We start from the raw sequence: 26,819 nt of genomic DNA, 5'->3' as shown, positions 1-26,819 counted from the left end.
ATCGAAATATCCAAGTACCTCACATTTCAATCGAATAGACGAAGATTCCCCCGGTGTTTCTCAAGTTAAAAAAAATAAACAAATAATAGTTCCCAGTTTAATGGTCACGGTATACCTGTTTCAATTGAAACGATGTAAAAGAAACCAAAAAAAAAAAAAGAAGAAAAATCACCTGAGCCGCTTGCGGCGTTCAACCAATCCTGGAAGGACATTCTGCTGGGCTTGGAGAACGTTGAGATCGGACCCTTCGTCTGGGAAGCTATCCTCGATTTCCAATTCCTCGTTCGGATCGGCGTCGGGATCCCCGACCACGAAGCTTACTGGATTTTCCGACATCGTAACGCCGGTATCGACAAAATCGTTCTCGTCCGCTCTCGATCCTCGAACGCCGGGCTCTCTGTCTACGCGGTCGGTGTTACCTTCAAAACAGTCCATGTGTATGTGTCAAGATCAACTGGTCCGGCTTGTGTCCCGTGCGCACACATCGTATTCCACAATTTGCATAATATTTACAAATGTTCCGCCGCCCGTTCTCCCCGTTCGCGAACTTAGCGCGCAATTTCGAATGTATCCTTTTTCCTCGGTGTCTGTATCCGTTTGTTCAAGCGTCGAGGGCCACTCGCGAACAGGTTCAAGTCTCATGAAAATGATCGACATAGATTTCGTCGATACCAGTTTTAATAGACACCAATATTGATTGCGATATACATTTTCTGGATGGATAATTACATACATTATAGTTACAATTAAATTAAACGTTCTTCATAATTAAATGCAGAAAAAGTATATCGTGGACGATATTAGTGTCGATTAAAATTGATTTCTGCCCAAAGTAGTGTTAGTCGAAACTGGTGTCTGTCAAAATTAGTGTTGATAAAATCCGTGTAGGACATTTCCAATAAGTTCAATGTCTCGTGTAGTATACGACAAGAAGATGGCATGGATTGTAATTGAACGATTTGTGATAATGGAAATATTATAGATAGAGCAGGCCTGTCTATATAGGCATGCATATATAGGCTTATAATATATATAACGATGTAACGATAACCATTTGTCATTAACATAAGAATGATATAAAAATGTACTAGTAGACAGAAACAGGTAGGATACCGCCGTTTTTTAATTACTTTTTAACTGTGGTACGGCCAGAAGTCTGGTTTCACTACTTCATCTATAAAATCTCTATGTTTTTAATACAAAGGTATTTTGTTTTTGTCGAAATTAGCGTTTAAATCGAGGATATAGATTACTCTTTGGCGACTTGGAGCTATACAGATGTTCATTTAGAAATTCTACTATTTAAAGTATTCAGAAGGTCTTTCTATCAGGCAATAATTGTATAATTGTCTAACATCTCTATGTTTTTGGTTGCCCTCAGTGGCTGTAGCAATTGTAGCATGCGCGTACGCAACTATACAGGGTGTTAAAAAAAAAATTTTTATATTTTTTTATATTTATATTTATATATTTATATGGTGTATAGGGCACACTGTACTGAGTAAAAAAGCTTGAGTAAACATAGGTCCAAAGGTCAACCGTTTCTGAGATATAAACATTTTTGTTTGCTAGTAACATGATTGACTTACTTGCTTGCATCGCATGCGATGTTTATGTCAGTGTTTATAAATTCCGTTCTGAATGTTCCCATTCAAGTGCCGACAATTTCGTCAATTTCATTTTTCCAATTTCGTGTACAGAAATGAGCGGTGGACACGTGGAAAATCTTCTATAAATATCGAAAACCCAGTAGTAAGTCAATCGTGATACTAGCAAATAAAAATGTTTATATCTCAGAAACGATTGACCTTTGGACCTATGTTTACTAAAGCTTTTTTATTCAGTACAGTGTGCCCTATACACCATGTAAATATTGAATGCTTTTTTTTGAACACCCTGTATAGTGTATTCGTATGTATAACCTAAATTAACTTGTCTGTTTACACAATCGCACACTACGCGTAAATCTTTTGACTTTTGTGTGTCTTTTATGTATGTTATATAGGTTATATAGGGTGTCCCAGAACTCCTGTAAGAACCTAAAATGGGAGGTAGCTGACACGATTCTGAACAACAGTTTCCCTTGCAAAAATGTCGGTGGGAGTTTCATTTTTGAATTATTAACAAAAAACACCGACCAATCACAGCGCCCGATTAGCGCGCGCTCAGCTGGCTACGCAGCAACCTGGCGTAACCAGTCAGTCCTAGCTTGAGCTTATGCTCTCGCATCTGAGCTCACGCTAATCGGGCGCTGTGATTGGTCAGTGTTTTTCGTTAATAATTCAAAAATGAAGCCCTCACCGACATTTTTGCAAGGGAAATTGTTGTTCAAAATCGTGTCAGTTAGTCCCTTTTCTGGTTCTTACAGGAGTTCTGGGACACCCTGTATGTATATGAAAAAGTTGTTCAAAATATTGATTTCTGCAACATACCTAAGGGGGGAGTCTGGTCCAGCTAATGTATTTGTCTAATGCATATAATTTCCAGATATAATTAATTTTTGTTATTGAAACTTCTTTTTACACATAAAGGGACGTTCAAAGAAGAAAATTTGACAGTGTAGATTTAATTTGAATGTATACATATATAGATATAGTAGTCGCAAGGAAAAGATTCGATCAAAACGGTGGGATGCGTGAAGCCCTTTCCTTGCGACTACTATATCTATATATGTATACATTCAAATTAAATCTACACTGTCAAATTTTCTTCTTTGAACGTCTCTTTATATGTAAAAAAAGTTTCAATAACAACAATTAATTATATCTGGAAATTATATGCATTAGAAAAATACATTAGCTGTATATAATACATTACGGTCGGTAATCAAAATAGATACCAACTTTTTTTGTTAATAACTTTCTAATAAGCAGTGAACGACGATTAAGTTATTAGAAAAAGTTACTCAGGAAAGTACCCTTGATAACATATGTCAAGTTCAAGGCCATTGGGGTGGGTTCCCCTATTCGGCATTTTCACTATAAATTTATATCATTTTTAAATCTAAATCATTGATTATCACCTGTTCTCTTTAATTTAGCCGTCAAATTAAAACTTTGCACCTGCAGGAAGTTTCCGGAATGCACGATTATTTCTTACCTGCAGCAGAAGTTATTTACGAATCAAACCAATATTATTTTCTGAAAACCTCCTACATTAAAAGATAAAATTTTGAAACGAACCTCTTCTGTACTGCTCCAAAAGAAACAAAATCTACATTTATTAAATCATTAATCAAACCTCATAATGTGTTCAACACGTGAAAATAGTTACAAATAAATATGCATAATTGTGCAGTATATTTTAAAAATGTAGAAGATGAGCACGAGTAACTTCGATTAAGTATCTGACATTATTTGATTAAAATAGTGAGTCTTTGAACCATAAACAATGGAAGAAATCTATCCGATAAAATGATAGCACAAGCAGGTCGTTTATTTAAAAGTATTCCTTTATCTGAAACATCTGAAGTATTAAAAATGTTTCTGAATATTTCAGAATTGTATGTTCAAACCATTTCGAAGATTTGGAACTTCTCTTCACACAAGAATGATATAATTTATGTCATAAAAAGATTAATAAAGCCTCCTATAAATTATTATTCAAAACGTTAACAGAGGCGCCTCGATACAAAGAAAATCCAACAAAATTATAAATGAAACACAATTCATTATATTCATACAACTAGGAAAAGTGTTTTTCAAAATAATAAACCAAACACAATTCATTGTATAAAAACAATTAAAAAGAATTTTTCTCAAACCGTGCTATCACGTAATCGGGCACATTTGCACATTTTCTTTGCTGCTTGCAAAAAAAACCATTCGACGAAATTTGCATATTTTGTTTAAAATATCATCGAATCTCATAAGAACAGTTCGAATAAATTAGTTAATAAATAAACTTAACTTGAAAGTACATTGCCATCTCCTTGTCGTGGGCTAATTACTGTAATTTACTCCAACTCCACGTTTCGAGCTAGACAATTCGTTTGTTTCTCGGCTATTTCATACCTTCTGTCTTCGAAGATTTTGTCCTGTAACTTCAGATCCTAAGAACTGAATAGAAATTCACCAGAGAATGTTAACGATAATCGATCTCTCGCCTTGCTCTGTTCTCGGCGAGATAACGCGAGAACTTTTAGAGAGTGGCCCTCATTATCTGCGACGTAGTACCTCGATTATGGGTAAAATTTCCAAACGATTCACCCGTTCATGCCAAAAAAGCTGCATGCAGTTTCCAAGCGTTTCTCGGCATAGAGGACACTCACTCCGATTTTTTTTATCCCACACGATCTCAGTTTGACGCACTTTATAACCGACTGAACCCAACTGGAGGATGGAGGACATGCAGATGATCGTGAACCGTCGATACCACCATGGAGAATTATTTGTTTCAACGACTGCATATCGTCAGCTTATTAATGCAACTTAGCAATCATTTAAATGTTAATTAAATTACATTATATTACAGAATTATTACCCGTCGATAACAGAACCACTTTTTCTCTAATTTAATTTAAAACGGTATTTCAACGTAACAGTAGATTGTGTGTGCTATTCTTAAGTCCAGATAGTATAAATTAAACAATCGAGAAATGAGAGTTTTTGTGTAACAATTTCCAAGTATTTTTACTGACTCTAACGGAAATGCAAATACTTGGTTAGAATGCAATGTATCTAGTTCGATAGATTAATAGAATGCGAATTTTACGCAATTATGAGTGCATTAATATGAAAAAAGTACAAAAAACAGAAATAATATATTCTATTGGTTAATAGAATAATTGTGATATTTCGTTTTGCACATGTAGGTGTATATACTTTTTGGTTATGCTGGAATACAAAGTAAGGTGTATTATTCTATAGTAGAGCAGGGCTTCTTAAACTTTTTTCATTCACGACCTCATTTATGATTGTGATTTTTGTCGCAAACTAAACAATATAAAATAAAGATATGTAAATATTTTGTGATGATTCATTGATTAGGCAACAATATATATACATATAAAAAAATATATTTGTAGAATTTGTTTAAAAACATACAAAAATATGAAATTAAAAATTGCACATAAAGTTGTAAAATTGTATTTATTATAGTTACAAAAATTATATACCCTATTTTTCATCAAAACTGCATTTTCGGCAATAACATAAATAAAAGAGAATATTAAATATTTTACAATAAAATCTTGCGACCCCAGTTTGGGGTCGCGACCCATAGTTTAAGATGTCCTGTTGTAGACTAATATTTATTTTTTCAAGTGCTAATTTAAAAAGTGATAGTAGAGGATGAAATAAAAATTTTCGTGTGAGATAAAAATGTTTATCTCAATTACAGACTTGACTGAACTTGTTTGAGCTTTGAATAAATACAATTACAAGATGAAAGAAAGAGATTGATCATTTATTTTCATAAATTATTTGACGTATCGAGTAGTCATTACATTTTAAATTCAAAATTGAAATCTCATCGGTTATTCGCAAAAAAATTAACCTTTTTTTAAATTTCAAATGTGTTGAAAGAAACAAACAAATCGCCAAAAATCTGCTGAAAGATCGACTTTATGAAAAATTGGTATACATCATTTTTTGTAGATAATTTAATTTTCTAGAAAAAAGCTTTTCTGTATAATTTTCGTAAAATTCGAATTTGTGTAAAATTCGTTTTTCATATGACTTGACACCAGTTTCAATTAAAAATTGTTATGTCAAGCTATATATGTAATTTGAGAAGTATTGGCCATACAAACTTGATTCACAAGGCTGTTTTGTAAATAATTTTGTGCTCTTTAAAACTGTGTACTTGACTTTTTTCTAAAAAATTGTATAGTTAATGAAAAACATTCTTAAAAGAAGAAACGATTTTGTCAAGTCTGTAGATACAAACATTTTTCTAATCATCACTTGAAAAAAATTATTACTCTAAAATAACATACCCTTACACAGGCAATCCCATAATTATTCGTACCCTCTATATCTATTTTAAGAAATTTCTCTAAATTAAACGATAGGTTTGATGTTTCCAAATAAATTCTTTATTATAAATACGTACATGTGCAAAGATTATTCAATTGCATATTTATAACAAAAAATTTATTTGGAAACATCAAATCTATCATTCAATTTAGAATTTTATTTTATGTTATGGATTTATGGCATAAGTATAAGAATACGCACAAATGCAAAGTTACATAAAATATCAGCAATAAAGTATACATCACACTGTTCAGAAAATAAAAATTTGCATAAATATCCGCAGTCTACTAATGAATTTTGAGAACACACAGTAACAATTGAGTATTTGCTCATTCAAAACGCTTTCGACTCTGTTGTGTTTCTTCTTCGTTGAAAGAAGAAGAGGTAGACGTCAGAGTCCAAAACATTCTGAATGAATAAATCCTCAATGGCCACAAACATGAATCCTCAACGATCAACGATTCTCTATGAATTTCGACAAGTATCAAATTAAACACATGAAAATACTAATAGTTTATAACATATTTAGCTTATAAGTTTGTTTACTTTCCAAGACGGCAAAACATACATTGGCTTCCAAAAAAAACTTGTCTACACTACTTCAAACTAGTAAATAGGATTCGAGTTTCGATTAGTTGAGTACAATAATGCATTTGTGGTTGTATGCACAAGGTTTTCGTGAAATGTGTCCACGTGTGATACAGCATATCACTAGTTACTGAATGTCTTGAAAAATTATTACTTTGATTAATCACACATGTGTGCGATAGTGTAATCGTTTCATTGCTAATACGTGATCTTCCCAGACATTAACAATAAGTCATATGCAGCATGATAATGTACTTGTATATCGCAAGAAAATGTTTAACTCAATATCATTTAATTGAATTCAAATTTCTTTAGAAGAAAGATTGTTTTATTTATCTAATCTATTATTTGGTTGTTTATATTATAATTCGTCAGTATTGACAAGTTTTTTTTTTATCACATTATTGTTATACTAGGCCTCTATTATGAAGATGAAAAATAATTAAGTTATCTAAAGATGATTGCTCGCAAAGATTTATTAATATACTCGATAAATAAATAATGCCAAGTATGCATGACCAATATTAATTGTATTTCGATATGATTGTTTTATTTATTAGTTTTAGTCTAATTATAATCATTTTTCTTACTAAAATTCATTGCATCACCGAAAATTGTCTCAAAAAGGAAGAAACTGATTATCAAATCTCTTCGACGCCTTTACCAACAAGAAAAATTACGGTTGCCATATTATGAAACTTTTGATAGCACTTAATCTGTGTTAGAAATAACCTGGACATACATTGGCTCAAAAAAGACTCCATTCAATTTACATTCGGGTTCTAACGGGTTATATGAGTGTTTTTGGTGCAAAGCATTTAGAATTCATTGACCGCAACGTGGATCAAATGTTTATTTAGCTAAAAAAATTACAAGAGAACTCTGCACATCAATGCAATCTACTTGGGAACTTCAGAAAATATTTATTTTTTAACAAAGTGATAAAATAAATAATATAATAAAATAAAATAATTGTTTTTGACATTACAAACAATCAGCCAAATTTATTAATTAATATATACAATATTATCAGAACTTTGTAATTATATTTTGAGTAGATTTAAAAAAGTTATCCAACGTTTAATTTATAACTTAATTAATAACCCAAATGTATATTTTACGAGTATTTCTTCTATTTCATTATGTTTAGAAATTTCAAGATACAAAATCTAAGCGCTATTCCGTTTGCTATGATACTCTACTAGCACACTTATCGGAATTGGTTAGCTTTACTGTTAAGTCAACTATCTCTGTAGCTATGCGCGTTAGTCTTGAATAAGGTGTAAATATGTTTTATTGATCATTCCAAGGATTGAAACTATACATCCACGAATAGTTTTGCGTAGACATTTTTGACTGACAAGGAGCATCATACGAGTGTAACATACACGATTTTTGTGAAACTTTGCACGTAGACGGAGCACTGAGTTGGGTAGATAAACAATTCTAACAATTTTGACTTGGAGGAAGAGAGTTGAAAGCTTGTGTAATAAAAATTCGTCTCATTATTATATTTAGCTTGTAAGTATCAATGAATAGTACAGATACCTAGTATTATACAGTGGGTATAGAAAGTATTCGTACACCGATCAATTTCCAAACAGACTGTGTAAAAGTGTAATTTATTAACTTATTTTTTATAAACAATGACATTCTACATATTCTCGGAAATCTCTAGAATAGATAGATTACAAAAAAATAGCTATTTATGTAAGTTGCGAAATTAATAAGAAAAAAACAATTAATCGATAGAAATGTTGAAGTAATAAGTATTCGCACAACTGTTTAGAAGTACTTTACTGGAAATTTGATGTTTTCTAATTCGTACGGAGCAATAAACTGATGCGTTTACGTTACAAACTCTACTGTAAATGGTTCATCATAAGAATCGTACAAATACTTATTGCGTCTATACTTTTACCCACTTTCCGCACATTCTTGTTAATTTCACAAATTATATTAACTAGTAAATGTTGTTTGGACTATAGCTATCTTAGGGACTTTCGAGAATATATAAAATATCATTGATTATAAAAAAGGAAGTTAAGAAACTACAATTTCACACAAAAGTTTTTTGGGAAATTGATCGGTGTACGAATACATTCTACACCCACTGTATATTTATCATAATCTGATTTATATGTAGTAGGAAGTTTAAACTATCCTTCTTCTCTTTCCTATTTCTATCGATGTTTAAGAAATTGATCCAACCAGGTATTTCACCCACAACTTATACAACTCCTCACATCCCTGGAGAACTTTATGTCTATAATAATATTTTCTAATGCTTCATCCCTATGCAAAGTCTAAAAAAAAACAGCGTATCAAAGCCAACCAACGTTCCTCCTGAACACACGTTCACCTTCATTCTTTAATGATACGGGAAATGAAGATTAATCACCGCGACTAGCAGAACATGGTTACCTCGCTACCCATAACCGAAAGACGAGCACGTGGGTGCACAATTGTACACCGAGCACAGAAATGAACAACGAAAACAGTGTCTTAATCCACCATCGACATTCAGACGATCACAAAGGATTAATCGAAACGAACCCACGGGAGCCACCGGAAGAAGCGATCATACGATAAACCCCAGATGATTGTGAGTGAAGCCATGTTACTCACCCTCGATCCCCCTACGACCGAGCACCAAGCGAATGGCTCTCAGAAGGTCAGCCAGCCGTCCTATCTGAAGCCGTTCCGGCCAAAGGTGTCCAAGGCGAATATATCGGCGCGCTAAGGCGAAGCAGGAAAACCCCAACAGGAAGGGTAGCAGACAGTGGCACAGCAGAAGGATCGTCTCGGTTGTCACGTTGACGAGCGTGATTGAGACCTTGAAAGAATTTCGAAGGATCAAGGGCCCTTTCCAGATATCCTCGACTCCTCGCGACTTGTTGCGTCCACACTCTCCACACTTCACCCTCGATATCACCAGTACGATACTCTCGGACTGACTCTCTTCGTTCAGTGGCACACGTTACCGCCACGCACGTTGATAACGAAACTATCGAAACGTCGAATTCGCGATGAACTTCGAACGCGTCGAATGTTACACGAACCTTCGAACCTTGACACGCATACGAAAAAATCTAACGATAAAAACCGTCTAACGATTCGTAACACGAAACCTCTTCTGTAACTTTCGGAAGCCGACCATCGCGACCTGGCCGAATTGGGACGCGAATGACGCGATTACAGCGATCCCTCGCTTGTTGACTGAATTTTTTCATCGCGGACATGTTGCAAGGTTGTCCCCCACTACTACTATACTTCGAGAAATGGTGCTGCACGCGTGACGATGTAAGAGTTATCGATACGAAGCTAGGAGTTTTGATATTTCTCGTTGTATTATAATTGCAAGGGTATTGTCGATAGGTTAATGAAACTTTTTTAGTGGAAGCAAGTATGAGTAAGAACTTGTTTGGACTAGTGTACAAGTCAATCATCGCAATCTGGACGAGTTGGAACGAGATACAGCAATTCCTCGCTTATTGACTGAATTTTTTCGCCGTGGATATGACGCGAGGTCATCCCCCACCATTACTATACTTCTTTAGAGTGAGACAGTCGTTTCATTAAGGGGTTAGTTGCAGTCAGGAAAATGAAAACGGACACTTTCTTGTGTGCTTTTTTTAAGGTATCAAATAATAATTTTTATTAATGAAATGTAAATATATTACAAAGTATGTCTTAAGGAGGGAGTCTGGTCCAGCTAATGTATTTTTCTAATGCATATAATTTCCAGATATAATTAATTTTTGTTATTGAAACTTTTTCTACATATAAAAGGACGTTCAAAGGAAAAAATTTGACAGTGTAGATTTAATTTGAATGTATACATATACAGAGTGTCTACGTATAAGTTCGGACATACGTAGGGTATCAATTCTACAACAAATTACTGTTAGACATTTTCTTTGTGTCTTCTTATCCTCGAGAATTTTCACATTTAATATTTTTTCTGCGTTTTCGAATCGACACTCTTTAAACGTCCATAACTCCACCAAATTACAGTGGAAACTTAAAACTAAGTATACCATTCGAAAGAGCGTTAAATTACCCATCTCTCTGATGTTAAAACAAAATTTATTACAAAGATTTAACAAGTGAAAAATTAGGTCAAACTTTACATTGTGAAAATTTCAAAAAATTTGACTTTTTCTCTATCCATTTTTCGGTTTCAAAGACATCGTTTTTTGGCGGGCACTATTTGGGAAAAACTACCTCAATGTCTCAGCTTTTGAATGGTATTGTCAAACAAAAATTGTACGGTGGTATTTTAGGGAGAAAATGACGTTTAAATGCAGAAAAGTGCGGGTTCTTAGGTAAAAATCGATATTTTTCAACAAAAATCGCGATGTCACTTTAAAATTAACTTGACATCGGATTTGGTGTATTTTTTAGTGACACTCCCGAGCCTCCCCAATTAGGAAAAAAACTGATTTTTTGACACGTCAAGCTCCTCCCAGCCATGTGTAGAACCTGAGTACGAGGTGAATAATAATTGTTTTTAAACATGTATCCATAGAATTTTCGTTTTTAGAAACTATTTAATCAAAATCAACGTCGATGTACCGATAAATGATATGGAGATTGGAACACGATCGATTTCACAAAGCAAAAAATCGATGTTTTCAGTGCAGGAGAACCGATAAGTTTGGATTTAGGAGGCGGGCATTTTGAACGCTTTTCTGCATTTCAACGTCATTTTCTCCCTAAAATACCACCGTACAATTTTTGTTTGACAATACCATTCAAAAGCTGAGACATCGAGGTAGTTTTTCCCAAATAGTGCCCGCCAAAAAACGATGTCTTTGAAACCGAAAAATGGATAGAGAAAAAGTCAAATTTTTTGAAATTTTCACAATGTAAAGTTTAACCTAATTTTTCACTTGTTAAATCTTTGTAATAAATTTTGCTTTAACATCATAGAGATGGGTAATTTAACGCTCTTTCGAATGGTATACTTAGTTTTAAGTTTCCACTGTAATTTGGTGGAGTTATGGACGTTTAAAGAGTGTCGATTCGAAAACGCAGAAAAAATATTAAAAGTGAAAATTCTCAAGGATAAGAAGACACAAAGAAAATGTCTAAGAGTAATTTTTTGTTGGAAATTTGTTGTAGAATTGACACCCTGCGTATGTCCGAACTTATATGTAGACCCCCTGTATAGATATAGTAGTCGCAAGGAAAAGATTCGATCAAAACGGTGGGATACATGGAGCCCTGGGAAAACATCTGATAGGTAAAATCAGAAAATTTTTTTCTTTAGTAGGTACGTATAATGCGTATGAACCTCAATTTGCAAAAAAAATTGTTAATTGCAAAAAGGGCGGCAAAAAGCATGAAAATGAACAATACATGTCGGCACTTATTTTGCAATAACTTCATGCTATAATAATAATTCATTAAGAGTCGAGGTTCATTAGCATATAAACTTAATTACTTAATTTAAGCGTTGAATCAAGTGAATCGGATAAAAATTCGATGAGCTATCCGTCCCACCGTATATATTCAAATTAAATCTACACTGTCAAATTTTCTTGTTTGAACGTCCTTTTATATGTAAAAAAAGTTTCAATAAAAACAATTAATTATATTTGGAAATTATATGCATTAGAAAAATACATTAGCTGGGTCAGACTCCCCCCTTAAAGAATTATAAAAGAATTTTTTTTTAAAAAAAGGTTAATTCACTTCGTCATAACAGGCGATGGTGTGGGTGGCTATTGTGTTTGCGGTGAGCAAGATTACTTCAAACTGGTATACCTGAAAACAAAAATAAAGGTAGATTTGAAGAATATATTAGACTAACAGGTCCTGGATTGAAGGCTTTTGGAAAAAATTAATTTAAAACAAAGTGACGTACATTTGAAGTTGAAGTTCAATTTTCATTATAAAATTAAGTGATTAAATAGAGAATAAAAAGAAAAATTTATAAGAAAATAAAAAATCCTTCGATTAGGGACCCGTTAGTCTAATATATTTTCTAAATTTACCTTTAGTTTTATCTTTAGGTACACCAGTTTGAAGAAATTTTGCTCACCGCAAACCAAGTGGCCACCCACGCCATCGCCTGTTACGACGAAATGAATTAACCTTTTTTTAAAACAAACATTCTTTTATAGTTCTTTAAGACATACTTTGTAATATATTTACATTTCATTAATAAAAATTATTATTTAACCCTTTGCGCTCGAGACATTTTTCTATAGAATCATGTCCAGTCCATTTTTGTAATAAATTTCTGTAAAACCAAAAACTCTACTTCGAAAAGAAATATCTATGAACATTCGTGACTCAATGTATTATTCTTTCAATTAAAATTCAATTAGTTGTGTTCTGGAATAAGTAAAATTTATATTGTACGTTCAAAAAATCACTTTTAAATTACATATGTCGCCCTAGAGGCGCCACTCGCGCGCAAAGGGTTAATACCTTAAAAAAAAACACACAAGAAAGTGTCCGTTTTCATTTTCCTGACTGCGACTAACCCCTTAAGGAACGAGACTAAGTTAGGAGGCCAAACATTGAGTGTTTTGTGGTTTTTTTTTTACAGAGAAAAATTTGATTAATAATTTGGTAACTTTGAGGATATTTTAAGTACCTTTTAGCCGATCGTTTTCAAACTTTATACACTATTTACTTTACTTAAATGCCTTGAATATGAACTAAAAAGTTAAGATATCATTGAAGTATGTTTTATAGTATATTCCGAAAACCTATACATCAAATTATGAAAATTGAATTTAATCCGGGAACAATTGATATCTCAAATATTTCTGTATGAAATGAATTGAAAAAATTACTAAATGTACTTCGGAAAAAAATCTAAAATATTCTCAAAGTTAAACAAACTTTACATACATTCTTCTCTGTAAAAAAAAAATTCCGAAACACACATACACATGTATACACATATGGATATAAAGATATGTCTCAAGAGAAGAATGTATGATTTGGAGGGAGAAATACTACGATAGATAAAGAGAATGAGCTCAAGGTCATATTTTCCGAAATTTCAAGATTATTAATGGTATTTTCATTATTATATCATTACAGGTGATGAAAAGACAAATTCGAAGATGCATAATACGTTAACCTTGAGATGACTTAACGGCGATATTTGAAGTACAAATTCACTGATTTTATAAAAATAACTTCTCACAAGATTTTCTGAAGATCAATATATTATACAGGGTGTTCAGGCTATTACTAGCCAGCGTTTTTCTCGTGAATGGTACATATGACAAAAAACTGAAAAAGGAAAAAGTGATACTGTTTTTTTATATGCAATGTAACCAAGTAGATAAATCTTTCGTATTTATAGTATTTTCTGAGAAATGAAGGTGACCTTCAGTTTTTTAAATGGAATGGTATATTTTTTGTTCAAAAATATGATAGAGTATCGAATTCTAAATAAAAAAGTATTGACCTTTATTAGCCCTAAACCTAATAGGTAATGAGTAATTTCACTTTGTTACTTGAAAATTTTCTTAACGCAATATCAAGATGGAGATGCAATCTTATCTCAGATTTCCACAGGACAGCGATGTGTACAGCCATGGAGCTCCTGATGAAGTGCTAGGTGACAAAGATGATGTTTTTCTTGACGAAGAATTCGTAGTACACTTGTTTGAATCTCCATCTTGATATTGCATTAAGAACATTTTCAAGTAACAAAGTGAAATTACTCATTACCTATTAGGTTTAGGGCTAATAAAGGTCAATACTTTTTTATTTAGAATTCGATACTCTATCATATTTTTGAACAAAAAATATACCATTCATTTAAAAAACTGAAGGTCACTTTCATTTCTCAGAAAATAGTATATATACGAAAGATTTATCTACTTGGTAACATTGCGTATAAAAAACAGTATCACTTTTTCCTTTTTCAGTTTTTTGTCATATGTACCATTTACGAGAAAAACGCTGACTAGTAATAACCTAAACACCCTGTATATGATTGCAGTAATAAAAATACTCCAACCCATATAAAAACAAAAACGTCAATGACCTTGAAATTTATTTTGAAAAATGACCTTGAGAAAAAGTAGTCCCACCATTACGCGTGCCTCTTCAAACAATGCAACTTCGTTCCATAGATTTTTTTCATAGAACCATGAAGAACGGAGTTATTCAGGTGTTTCCATTTAAATGCTCCATCCTAAATACATATAGTGCATACCCTGGACACTAGTCGGCACTTAACCCATACCCTCACCTGATCGATCAACAAATCGTTAACCAACAAGTTTTTAATTTGCCTTAATGGACGGAGAACTGGCTACCAAAATCAGAAATGATAAGGTGCAGTGAAAATTTGTATCTAAAATTTAAATTTTAAAGAATTGCTTTCCGGTTTACCAACTAATAACGATATTATCATTTTTCACATACTTAACCACCATTCTGTCTTCTGGCAATTGTTATCTAGGTTTTTTAAGGAATAAATGTCGCAGGGCAATGATAAAAATAGAGATTTGATCTAATCCCTAAGGTAGATGATCAATTCACGGGAGATGTTAAAATAACAACTCTGTGAGGTCATTTCCCTAAAGAAAGTAAGTGATTTGATCAAATCCCTTAACTGTTTTAGCGAAAAGATGAAATAGTATGATTTGATCAAATCCCTTAACTGTTTTAGTGTAAAGATGAAATAATATTGTTTAGATATTGAAAGTATTTATTTAGTAAATCATGCGTTATTAAAAGTAGAATAGGTAATACAACAATATTTATAGAAACATAAATTATTTATTCGAGACTAATTAGCAAAAGTAATAGCTACTTAAGCTGATATTTTAAAAAACAAAAAGAATATTTTTAGAGAATGTAATTAATAAATAATAATGTTCATTCATTTTTATTAAAACACGGTGTCGATTTGTGACATCTCGAGTTACAAAGTACGTTACTTTTTTAAGTACCTATTTCTTTTGCTAATTAGTTTCGAATAAATAATTTATGTTTCTACGACTATTGTTGTATTACCTACTCTACACTTAAGAACGCATGATTTACTAAATTAATACTTTTAGTATCTAAACAATGTTATTCCATCTTTTCACTAAAACAGTCAAGGGATTTGATCAAATCATATTATTTCATCTTTACACTACACAGTTAAGGGATTTGATCAAATCACTTACTTTATTTAGGCAAATGACCTCACAGAGTTGTTATTTTAACATCTCCCGAGAATTGACCATCTACCTTAGGGATTTGATCAAATCTCTATTTTTATCATTTCCCTACGATATAAATAATATGAAAACGTATTCGCCAAAACTGCAGCTTTCCATTAAAATTTAAACAATTTTTGTACAACTTTATCGACTTCTGGCAACGTTTAAGCCCCAACCTAGACTTCGGGTTTTACGCGATTTCTACAGTTAAAAACTATAACTACACAAAATTTCAGGGCTGCACTCAAAGATTTTATTTTGATTAAAAATTAACGGGTTTGACCGCCCGCGCACGCTTCCAGCCCTGGGAACGACTTCTGGCTGGAGCACTATGGGCTTGTCATCTAGTAAAGTGTGTTTTTAGATACAAATTGTCACTGCATTTCATCGTTTCTAATTTTGGTAGCTAGCTTTTAGACTATAATGACTGTCACACGGAAGCGCGCGCGGCACCGCTTCGAAGTTCGGCGGCCGAGCGGCCGCGATACGAGCCGCACTATCGCACTCACTCCCAAACGTATCACGTTCACTCTCCTCTTTGAACGATCCACACGTGATCGATTCTTTACTCGAAACAGAATTCTTTCCACTCAACGCTCCGATTTTTCGTCACGAAACCAAGGACTACCATCAAGGACATCGTCAAGGTTCGAGTAACAGTCGGCATCCATTGACTGAACGTTATAGCGTCCCAAATGATTCATGTAGAGACCGTAAGGTCCCTAGACTCAGGAAGTTAGCGCACCGGGCGTCGAAAAAATCTCGCTTACCAGATTCGATCCCCGATCTCTTCCGTTCCTCGATCTCGCAAGCTTTCTTCTCCACCCCTTTCCACGATCCTCCTCTTCTATTCTAGCTTTCGAAACGTTCACGCGTAACATATGTATTCTATCCTCTCGAAACCTCGTCTCGTCACTGAATCAGTTTGTTTACTGTTACGAATTCTCCTTGAAGAGCTCGGTCGCGTACGAGCGTTCGTTCCGTGTCTGCTCGTCGGTCTGTTTTCGGATCACGGGCCGTTTAGACGCTGGAACGACGGGTCTTCGTCATTGTCACGCTTCCAGGCAAACGTTTCACGTTGAGTAACACCGAAAGGAGATGCGACGACGCACTGGGCCGCGGTTGACTTCACAGGGTATCACGCATATAGGAGAGGAAATCGATGTTCGAGCACGATCAAGTACACGCGAACGATACGGGAAAAAAAATACCGGACGCCGGGGTTCAGAGGTCGTCGCACACCGACGACACAACTATCTACGTGTCCCGTTTCCACTGAACCTTTTTCGCGTCCCACGGTGGATACACCGATACCGTCGATCGACGACGATTTCGTGCGTGACCAAACGTCGATACGCGACGACTGTCGCGGGTTCCTCTTCCATGCTGTGATATTATATCATTACCATCCAAGTTTATCGCTTTCCCCTTACCTTGATCGACACTCGATACAGTTTTATTTTGTATTCATCATTGTGACGCAAGCGTTCGCCTTCCTATTTGCGATTCGTTGGCCCCTTTCGCCGGTAACTACCAAGTGGCGCCCAGGAAGGATGTGATGGAGCAATCGAGCTAGCCCTTATACCACGAACATATCCGCTTTCGAATAAAATTATTTGTACGCAAATATGCGAGCAAACGTGTTTATCGAATGATATCTTAATGGAGGAAGATTTTAAGCTGCAGGTCTCCACGACCGCGGTGTAAGTGTGTGTGTTTGTTAACCTGATTGCGTCAAAACGACCCAATGAATTTTAAATTTGATTAAATGATAAATCGGGTCATGAATAGTGATATTAGGTTTTCGCTTCTTTTTTTAGTGTTGTTCTGTTGGATGTTCGTTATTTGTAAAAGTGACCGGGAATGATTTTAATGAATCTTCAGGAAGTTCAATTTTGTATGGAAAAGTCAATGAACTAATAAACTTGTTCATTTTTCGAGCCCACTCGTTGGAACCGTCCATTTTGCGTGTCCTACGGGTACAGCTTAATTAGAATTTACCTTTGTAATGTTTATTTGTTGGAAAATTCTAAACGTTTTTTATATTTATTGTTTAGGTTCCCTTTAAATTTCAGAATGGTTCCTTGAAATGAGAAGCAGTTTTTCAATAAACTAAAAATAAGAACATAAATAACATATTTTTATGGATAAAGCGAGAAATAGTTTTACAATTTTGTACGTACTAATACGTAATATCGTTATATCACATATTGTATTGCTCTGAAGATCAAAGGAAATTGTTCTTACAGATAATTTAATATATGACGTAACCACAAGGCAAAACGAACAAAACAAAGTTGTTTTTCTGATCGATTATATTTTTGCTGATATTAATACATATTAGTTATAAGAAATTAAAATGACGATTCATTCTGAACTGTGCTTGTAAATTGATGATTCTGAGCTTTCTATTCTTTTCATTTCTTTCGACTTTATATTATTCTCAAGCAATTTTTTAATTATACAACATTTATTCTTTTTTTTTTGGTATCCCCAGATAAGACCTCGAATTTTTCTGCCATGCTTCTTTTCAAGTGTAAAAACACTTTATAATTAATTAGAATAAATATACATCGTTAAGGAAAAAGCACTGATATTATACGTTGCAACATTATCGCTAAACATAGTTTCATTTCCTTTGTTAACATTGCAATTCATTAATGGTTTTTCATTGACAATGCATTTTCCTCAAAAAGTATTTCCAACGTTATTTTATAAACAGTGTCATAATAAATGTTATAAACAATTAAATCAATTCTTACAGTGTTTGTTTGATGTAAACGAATGATATACAATTTCTCTACCATATTAATTGATACACTTTGAAAAAGTTGAATTCTTGCAAAAATAATTTTATGGAAATCTAATCACAGTGGTCTTTTCTATTTTGGTTATAAAATTTAAGAATGGACACCCCTTTGAAATAATTCTAGATATTTATGCTTTCCGCTAACATCTCTGAAACTATAAAAGATATTACAAAATTTTTAATATAAAAGTTGTACATCTCGATAGGATATCAAATTGTTATCAAACATATTTTTTGAGAAATTAATATTTTTCGAGAATCTCTTTTTTACAAACCATACTTCTTCTTTTCTTTAGAAATTCTTTTTTCATATATAATATAAATTACAGCTGTATGTTATTTAACAAAATGTGCTTCATTTTGAGCGGGCAAGTGAAAAAAAAATTTTATAGACAATTTTTGATTTGGACTAAAATTAACGAGGCCCCTTGTGAATTCTTAATAAAATCATTCTCTCATTTGTAAAAAATTGGGTGTTTACGATAGAAAAAAACTTTCTGTGTGTGCTTCTAGAGTTCCATGAGATCTATAACGAAAAAAAGTTTCAATCCAAAATGTTAATTATTAAGAAACTATGAAAAGAATATAAAAATAGACTCTTTCATCAGTTTGATATTTTAAAAAAATTCTTCACCTATAGACACGCAGATTCTCGTTTTGATGATTTGAAATCCGTTTACTCAATCAAGAGTTATGATTTTTTCAAAGTTTAATCCTGAATTCTGGCCGATCCGGTGCACGGTACAGAATACACATGTATTGTATATTGCATAGTAGCTCGAATCTGATAACAAATAGAATAAAATCGGTTACATAAAAGTTGTACAGTATGAAAACGTTGATAAGATTGCAAACACAATTTTTATACACCGCGTGGTAGAAAGATGTACGATAGGGGAAATATTATTAAAAATAATTTTTTTTTAATTTCTTATTACGGCGTTATAGAATATTAAGAATTATTAAAACGATTAAAACTACAACTAAATATTAAAAACTATTATTTTTTCAATATTTCTTATGAATTCAAAGATATTAGCAAAAAGATACTTGGAATCATTTCGTAGGGTACTTCCACCCTTAATATCATTTTCAGTCCAAAATGGAAAAAGGGTACGACGACTAGGTTCTCGTGAACTTCATTTCTGCAAAAATTCAAAGTTTTCGGCGTGTATCAATTGTCGGAACATCCCTTCTCAGCCACGATGTTGTTTGCAAGGTTAAATACTGCGTTGGTTTATTAACGAAGTGAAATCATTATATTCGTCTCTTTTTGCCCGTCGGCGGTCCAATGTAGACTCGTAGATATTATCACGACGAGGAAGGACGCAAGTATAGTTATTCGCACGCTGTGATGACGTCTATGCGTATAAGGTTACGCACGCATGCTGTATACACCCGACGGACTCTAATGGTATGTGTAACGTTGCATAATACGTGTAATATTACTGCATTACAGCGTGTATGCACCAACGTGCAAAACATCTTCCCGTGTCCGAAAGTGCGAATGCATAGCAACTGCGCGATGGACGAATTCGATCCGTCCTAAGGAATCCTTATATTCGTTAATCCTATCCTTGACATTAATATTTTATCGGTTAACAAGCACTCAATGAAACATAAAAAAGTAAATAAACGAAATAACGTTTTCTAAAAATAAACAATTATCCAGAAGAAACATTCATGCTATTCGCATATATTTAGTGATTTTTTGGCACCAACTTGTTAACATTGATAATAAACCTAACCTTTATATATAATAAATATATATAAACCTTTATATTTAATTAAAATGAATTCTCGTGCTTCAACCCCCCGACGCAATAATATTTTTTTATGTTGTCAGTTTTTTTTTTATACAAAAAGCCATAATTTGAGGGACTAATTTTCCGTGTAAATTGGAGTATAACCGTACTGCGTTTTTATTTAGTATTCATGAAACAGGTGAACCCTACAGTGCGCATTGATGCACATATGCATCAACCGCACTTTTTGTGATATTTTATTACACAACAGCATAAACAACAACTTATGCGCTGTTTCTAACAGAAATAAGACATCTACGTTATAAAAAGATCACAGCACCATTGAATATAATTATTTTTGCGCAAAATTGACAGTTTCCATAAAAATTTTTGCAGTAGAATGTTACTTGCGTTTGCTCTGATTTGAAAAATTGCGTACAGTAGGGTTAACGTAAACAATTATTGGTATCTGTCGATTAGAAACAGTTCCTCGGTTATCTATCGAGACTAAATGCTTCTGATAATCACAGTAACGATGAAACTGACTATTTCTCCCTCGATTGCGAATGCCGCGTGCTCAGTTCATGACTTTTCAAAGAATCATACGATATTGAGCTGCGAATCAAAGCGTGGTAGTGGACGCTCTTAGGGTATCGGTAATGAAATTGCGTATCTGATGAAAAATACCGTGATAATTGTCGACTGCAGACATACTCAATATTTTAATTTTGCTACATGAATAATTTTTCGTTTGACATAATGTCTCGTACTCGAGACTTTTTTTTTTAATCTCAAGTGTTCATGCAAAGGTGCGTGTTTTTATAAGCAAGATAAGAATAGCGAAAACAATTCGAGATTCCTACGTTGCGAATCTTGCATTTTATCTTTGATAGTCGTAGATTATTATGTGACAAGAAATTTGATCGTTAAAAATTAAAGTAGGTAAATATTTAATTAAAAAATGTCATTAAATATTTCCAGGCTCCTTTATTTTATTATTTACGAATTTCCAGTTGCAGAAAATACATCACACGAAATGAACAGTAAAGTAGTATTAATAAATAGAATTAATAATTAAATCACTATTGGTGAACAAGTTTAGAAAATATTCTTTTCTAATTTGCTTTCCGCTGGTGATATACACTTTTCAGATAGTCTTGGATCGCTTCTAAAAATCGATACATAATGTTCAGTACAAAAGATTATCGGATATATTTGATTATCGCACCTACAGCAAGATTTGGGATCGATAAGACTGGTAATGCGTGCTGAAAAGTGATTTGATGGCGTGTGACTGTAAGTACCCGTATCTGTTCCTACAGTACTAATCATTTGAGACCAGTAGACCTGTCAAATTCGAAAAAAAAAAAACTAAGGTCTAAGTGTCATTTGTACGTCATTTAAGGAGGCTCTACAGTTACGTTGTAAGTCAATGTAGAGTTACTATTGTCGCTTGATTCACGTAGTAGTAGATCTGGCATAGTATTTAGAATATTACAATGGTTCGCAATTTTATATCAAAATAAAAAAAAATTATGTTAAACATTGATTTTCAGTCGTTATTATATCTATTATATTTATATTATATCATAAAGTAATAGAAATCAATTATTTTCAGACAAACTACAGTACTGTTTGTATTTGAACGCGCGTTTTCTAACCTCTCGTACAGCGTGTCAGATCTCTCATACTATGTCAATAGCAGAAGACAAAACGCATTATCCAAGAATTCTTTAATTTATTATTAATACTACAAGTACCCTCGGAGTATTTTGTAAATCAATATATGTTCTTTAGATATTTTTTTATTATGCATAAAATTTTCGATTCAATCTCGGCGTCAATTATTAGGTTGTCCCAAAAGTTTCTTTCGCTTTATTAATAAGTAATACATGCATAATAGTTTATGTTTTATGTTATATTACTGAATTGTGCAAGATTCATTTTGCTCCGTTACTGTTACAACATAAATATCTATGAAATTAGATTGTCTATTTATATAAACACGACCACATAAAATAATTGAGTGTAACTCGCGAAAGAAAGTTTCGGGACAACCTAATACTTTGTAGTGCGTAATTGAGTGTGTTGAAAACGCATTTACCCATAAGAGTTAAAAAGTGAAAAACTGAAACATTTATTTCTTTGCTTTTAGGTACCCTAGCCTTCCCGAAATTCGTGTGGGTGTTTTTGGGATAAAATCTAACTCGTATACAAATTTTTATAACTTTCTGGCGTTATTTCTCTATGCGCTAGAGCCTCCTTAAGTCAATAATTTGGTGTGATTAGCGTTGAGTATAATTATACAGTGAAGTCTCGATTATTGCACGACGGCTGTGATGATTGCATGGTGTTCACAAGTAGAAGGGATAGTTGCTAAGCGATAAGTAAAGTTGGGAGTAACAATGCAATGGTGATTTGCTATGTATTGCTTGCTTATGGTAGGAACCTTGATTATTGCACAAATTTTTAGCCCTAATTTCTATTAGAATTATCCATTATTTCTCTTAGAAGACTATTGAATAAAATAAAGAAAAGTAACGAGTTTATCTGTCACGTGACATTAGAATTCCATAAAATCGCATAATTCTTGTACACGATCACTAACAAGAGCAATATCGTTTATTGCATAATTGACGTCACACGTATTACCATTAGTGACAACGCATGATAGTATGATACATATCCTCGCCCGTTGACGTTCGCAACACAAGTTTCTTTGCATCTCAATACAAATAAGCAGGTATGAATGTGCTCGATAATACGATAAGAACATGTGCATCGAGTATGTTTATTAATCGTGAATCTGCTACTAACATCGTCAAGTGAGGAACGTGTAAATGAGAATGAAAGCATACATAATTACCCATTAGTGTGTTATTTATGAAAAGAACGTAAAGCAACGCAGAACGAATAAAATGATTTCAAAAGAGATGTATCCGTTACTTCATGAAAGAAATGTAATACGCAATAATATTATGTATTCGCTAATCGCGATTAACGTCACGGATACAATGCTCGAAGCTATCGCAGTATAAAGCAATTATGAATAAAAGCTAATTACACGTTAGTAAGTCGATATACATTGTTACAAAAAGTTAATTTACAAATTTACTTTGCCTTTAATGAATCCCGAACCTGTTATGCATATATGTATACATTTCCTTTGATTATTTCAAATATCGTAATTATTATTATACATTCAAAGAGGCACATGTACGTATTCCTGTTCATCTGGTTTCATAGTAGTTCCTCGTTTCATCAAAGAGGTTATATCACATTATAACCTATAAACGTAATATTTATGTTGTCGTGAATTAAATTATTTGCATATATTTAGCGGCTGCAACTGAATGGATTTTCACACGAGGTAATCAAAAAATTGACAGAGAGCCCTGATTGGTTGATTAGCGAGTCAGGCGACGTATAACGCGATTTGATTGGTCCATGTAAAGCGTGCGGTGTATCCAAGGAGCACGCGTTACCAACCGATGTATACTGAACGCAACTCTAATACAATCATAAGTGGACAACATTTCTCGCGTTACGTTTTGATACGTAATGAGTACTGATAGGGAAAAGAAAAACAAAGCCAGCTTTCGAAAGAAAATATCGTTGAAACTTACCGGTGACGAATCCTCCGCGGTGGAGTGCCACGCTCCTCACTGAGGTTAGGTTCGTCTTTCTGTTCTTGTTCTGACATTCGATTTGTTTTTGCTCACAATTCCACGAGAAAAAATATCACGCGGCACTGTTTATGCCCGATTATTGTTTGTAAATGATCGAACGTAGTCGATCACACCGTAAAAACTTATTGTCACCTTCTATACATGGATTTTTTTACTTCTGTTCAGGCAGGTGCACCATGGCGCAACATGAAGAATTCGTATACCGACACACAACACTACCTTCGAGTTTCGCTGTGGCCTGCGCGGCGAAGGTTCTTTATCGATAGGGAAGAACCTTTCAGTAACACTCACTGTGCCTAGAGGTCAGGGTCTCACAGGTACCGGTAGTTTCAAACAAATCTCCCTACGTCATGAATGTGACCGTATTCGATACGAATTTAATTGCAGACATCGTTAAAAAAGTATGGTTCTGTATGATAATGTAATGTTATCGAAAATAATTTATAGAGTTTAGTCAAGAATTGCAGCAAGAGTAATTTATAGATGGCATTGATTTTTATATTTTAATATTAAATATTGTATCGTCGTGGAGCATGTACTGAATGCAATAGTCATTGATCATATATTCGATAGATATTGCAGAATTTTGAAAAATGGTTCACGAAACATGCGATCGGAAAGACGTGTTACAATCACGTAGACGTTACGTTATTAAACAAAGGGATGATGAATTATACGATACAAATTACGAATTATGGACAATTCACAAATGATATTTTACACTTCTCGAGGGAAATATTTAACGATTTCATTTCTATGGGTATTTTTTTAAATAACTCACTAATTGCCACACTATACTCGAGGACTGAATACAGTACTATTCAGAACATAGTTGGCTTACGTTTTGTACGGAAATGCCTATCGTTGGATACAAACATAAGAGATAAGAGTAATATCGATTTTTCGCATCAAAAGAAGTATTTATCTTTCCAGTTGAAGGTATATACAAGATACTAATCTTCACTTAGTTATTTATAGCATAAAAACAGTTTATGTCAGATTGGATAATTGATAGATAATTATTTACGTGTATTTCTATTTATATATGTATTTATATATCTTACAGCAGGAACTAATCTTGCGTGACTTGGAAGAGTTCACAAAAATGATACTGAATGAAATAATTATACTTCAACGATTAAATCCCTATACGAAGTTTACGTATCATTCTAATGAAAAAGTTGTGTACAATAATCACATACCACTGGATAATGATTACAAATCGTGTGAAATTCTTGCCACTGCATTAACAAATGTAATTAAACACAGTTTAAACATCGACTTCAAGGAAACCTGTTTCACCACGTTAAAAGTGGAGAATTCACATCAAGTAGAGGCCGCTTTTATGACCAAATTGTTGCCATTAATACATGAAAATTACACTTTCTCTGATGATAGTTAGATTATTCATGAAATACATATAAAATTAATGTATGATTTGAAGAAAAGTGATATAAGACTAAAACGAACTCAAGGGCTTACTACAGTAACGTGTAACATGTTTACATTTTATAGCAAATAAAAATACAAGTATAATTAAATTTGATTTATCTAATATTCGCTTCAAATATTCCCGCTCGCAGTCATGTAACCAAGAGAATTATGTGCAAGCGTAGTATTTAATCTTCCCCCAGGTTAGGTAGGTACTGAAATTCAACAGTTTTTTTACGAACAGACTGATTGTCTTCAATATCGAAAAAATTAAACTTCTTACATATATGTTTTATCTTACATCAAAGTTATCGATCTGTGCATTATTATATTATATTTTTAACATTATCAAGCTATCGGGGGATCTCTCATCCAGCGTCATGACGCATTGCGCGCTTTTTAACGTACACAGTAAGAGGATTCATTCTAACTGTGTGCAACTTAAAATTACAGATAACATTACAGACGCTAGATAAAGTGTTAATTTTCGAAAGATATTTAAGATTATTTATGCTGTCAGTCTTATGTGGACCCTTTTGTCTCTTTTGAATTCAAATCGACTACAATTTGTAAGACTCCATACTTGCAATAATAAATAAACAGGTGTTTATGCATTATTTCATTAAGGTAAAAAATATTTAGTAACGTCGGTAAAATTACATATAAAATGAAATCCAGAAAGCTATAACATTCTCCTTATTATTATTATTATTATTATTATTCTACCAGATTACAAGCATAATAACTAGTTATAATAATTGTAGAATAATAACAATAAACAAAATGTTACGATGCATGTAATGTCAATCGGATTGAAACCTAACTCATGTGTAAGATCTGTACAGATACAGTGTAATAAAGATTAGGGTGTGGTCTTAGAAGTTTGTTACATTAAGGAGGCTCTAGTGCAAATAGAAATAACGCCAAGAAAATTATAAAAATTTGTTTACGGGTTAGATTTTATCCCAAAAACACCCACACAAATGTTGGGAAGGCTACAGTACCTAAAAGCGAAGAAATAAATTTTTCAATTTTTCACTTTTTAACGTGGGCTCTTATGGGAAAATGCGTTTTCAACACACTCAATTACGTACTACACAATAATTGATGCCGAGATTGGATCGTAAATTTTATGCATAATAGAAAAATATCTAAAGAACATACAGTGGGTGTAAAAAGTATTCGTACATCGATCAATTTCCAAAAGAACTATGTAAAATTGTAATTTATTAACTTAATTTTTATAAACAATGACATTCTACATATTTTCGGAAATCTCTAGAATAGATAGATTACAAAAAAAAATAGCTATTATGTAAGTTGCGAAATTAACAAGAAAAAAACAATTAATCGATAGAAATATTGAAGCAATGAGTATTCGCACA

The 26,819-nt window shown here is 33.2% G+C and overlaps 2 protein-coding genes and 1 long non-coding RNA gene across 14 annotated transcripts in view; 2 read left to right on the top strand and 1 right to left on the bottom strand.

Annotated features, from left to right (window-relative positions):
- LOC128884698 (acetyl-CoA carboxylase) overlaps positions 1–24,155 on the bottom strand; it is a 66,363-nt gene extending 42,208 nt beyond the window's left edge. The window contains exons 1-3 of one of the 4 annotated variants that reach the window (XM_054138263.1): positions 16,531–16,777; positions 9,195–9,402; positions 173–419 (exon numbers count right to left, since the gene is read on the bottom strand). In XM_054138263.1, coding sequence (XP_053994238.1) covers positions 173–419; positions 9,195–9,402; positions 16,531–16,641 — 566 coding nt within the window. In that variant the 5' untranslated portion in view covers positions 16,642–16,777. Of the gene's footprint in view, positions 1–172; positions 420–9,194; positions 9,403–16,530; positions 16,778–23,940 lie in introns of those variants that run through there. The other 3 variants (XM_054138266.1, XM_054138265.1, XM_054138267.1) reach the window with 3 other exon arrangements.
- On the top strand, positions 17,202–19,350 carry LOC128884707 (uncharacterized). Its single transcript, XR_008459455.1, has 3 exons — positions 17,202–17,463; positions 17,581–17,739; positions 17,818–19,350. It is a non-coding gene; the product is annotated as an uncharacterized LOC128884707 (long non-coding RNA).
- LOC128884699 (rho GTPase-activating protein 32) overlaps positions 21,298–26,819 on the top strand; it is a 238,015-nt gene continuing 232,493 nt past the window's right edge. For 2 of the 9 annotated variants that reach the window (XM_054138277.1, XM_054138274.1), the window contains exons 1-3: positions 21,298–23,384; positions 23,655–23,984; positions 24,169–24,320. The gene's annotated coding sequence lies outside the window, so the exon portion shown is untranslated. Of the gene's footprint in view, positions 23,385–23,654; positions 23,990–24,168; positions 24,405–24,576; positions 24,943–25,069; positions 26,615–26,819 lie in introns of those variants that run through there. The other 7 variants (XR_008459441.1, XR_008459442.1, XM_054138271.1 and 4 more) reach the window with 7 other exon arrangements.

This window comes from Hylaeus volcanicus, chromosome 2, assembly GCF_026283585.1.
Source record: "Hylaeus volcanicus isolate JK05 chromosome 2, UHH_iyHylVolc1.0_haploid, whole genome shotgun sequence".
Taxonomy (NCBI): domain Eukaryota; kingdom Metazoa; phylum Arthropoda; class Insecta; order Hymenoptera; family Colletidae; genus Hylaeus; species Hylaeus volcanicus.
The sequence above is the reverse complement of the archived record's forward strand: the minus strand, read 5'-3'. Positions and strand labels throughout refer to the sequence as shown.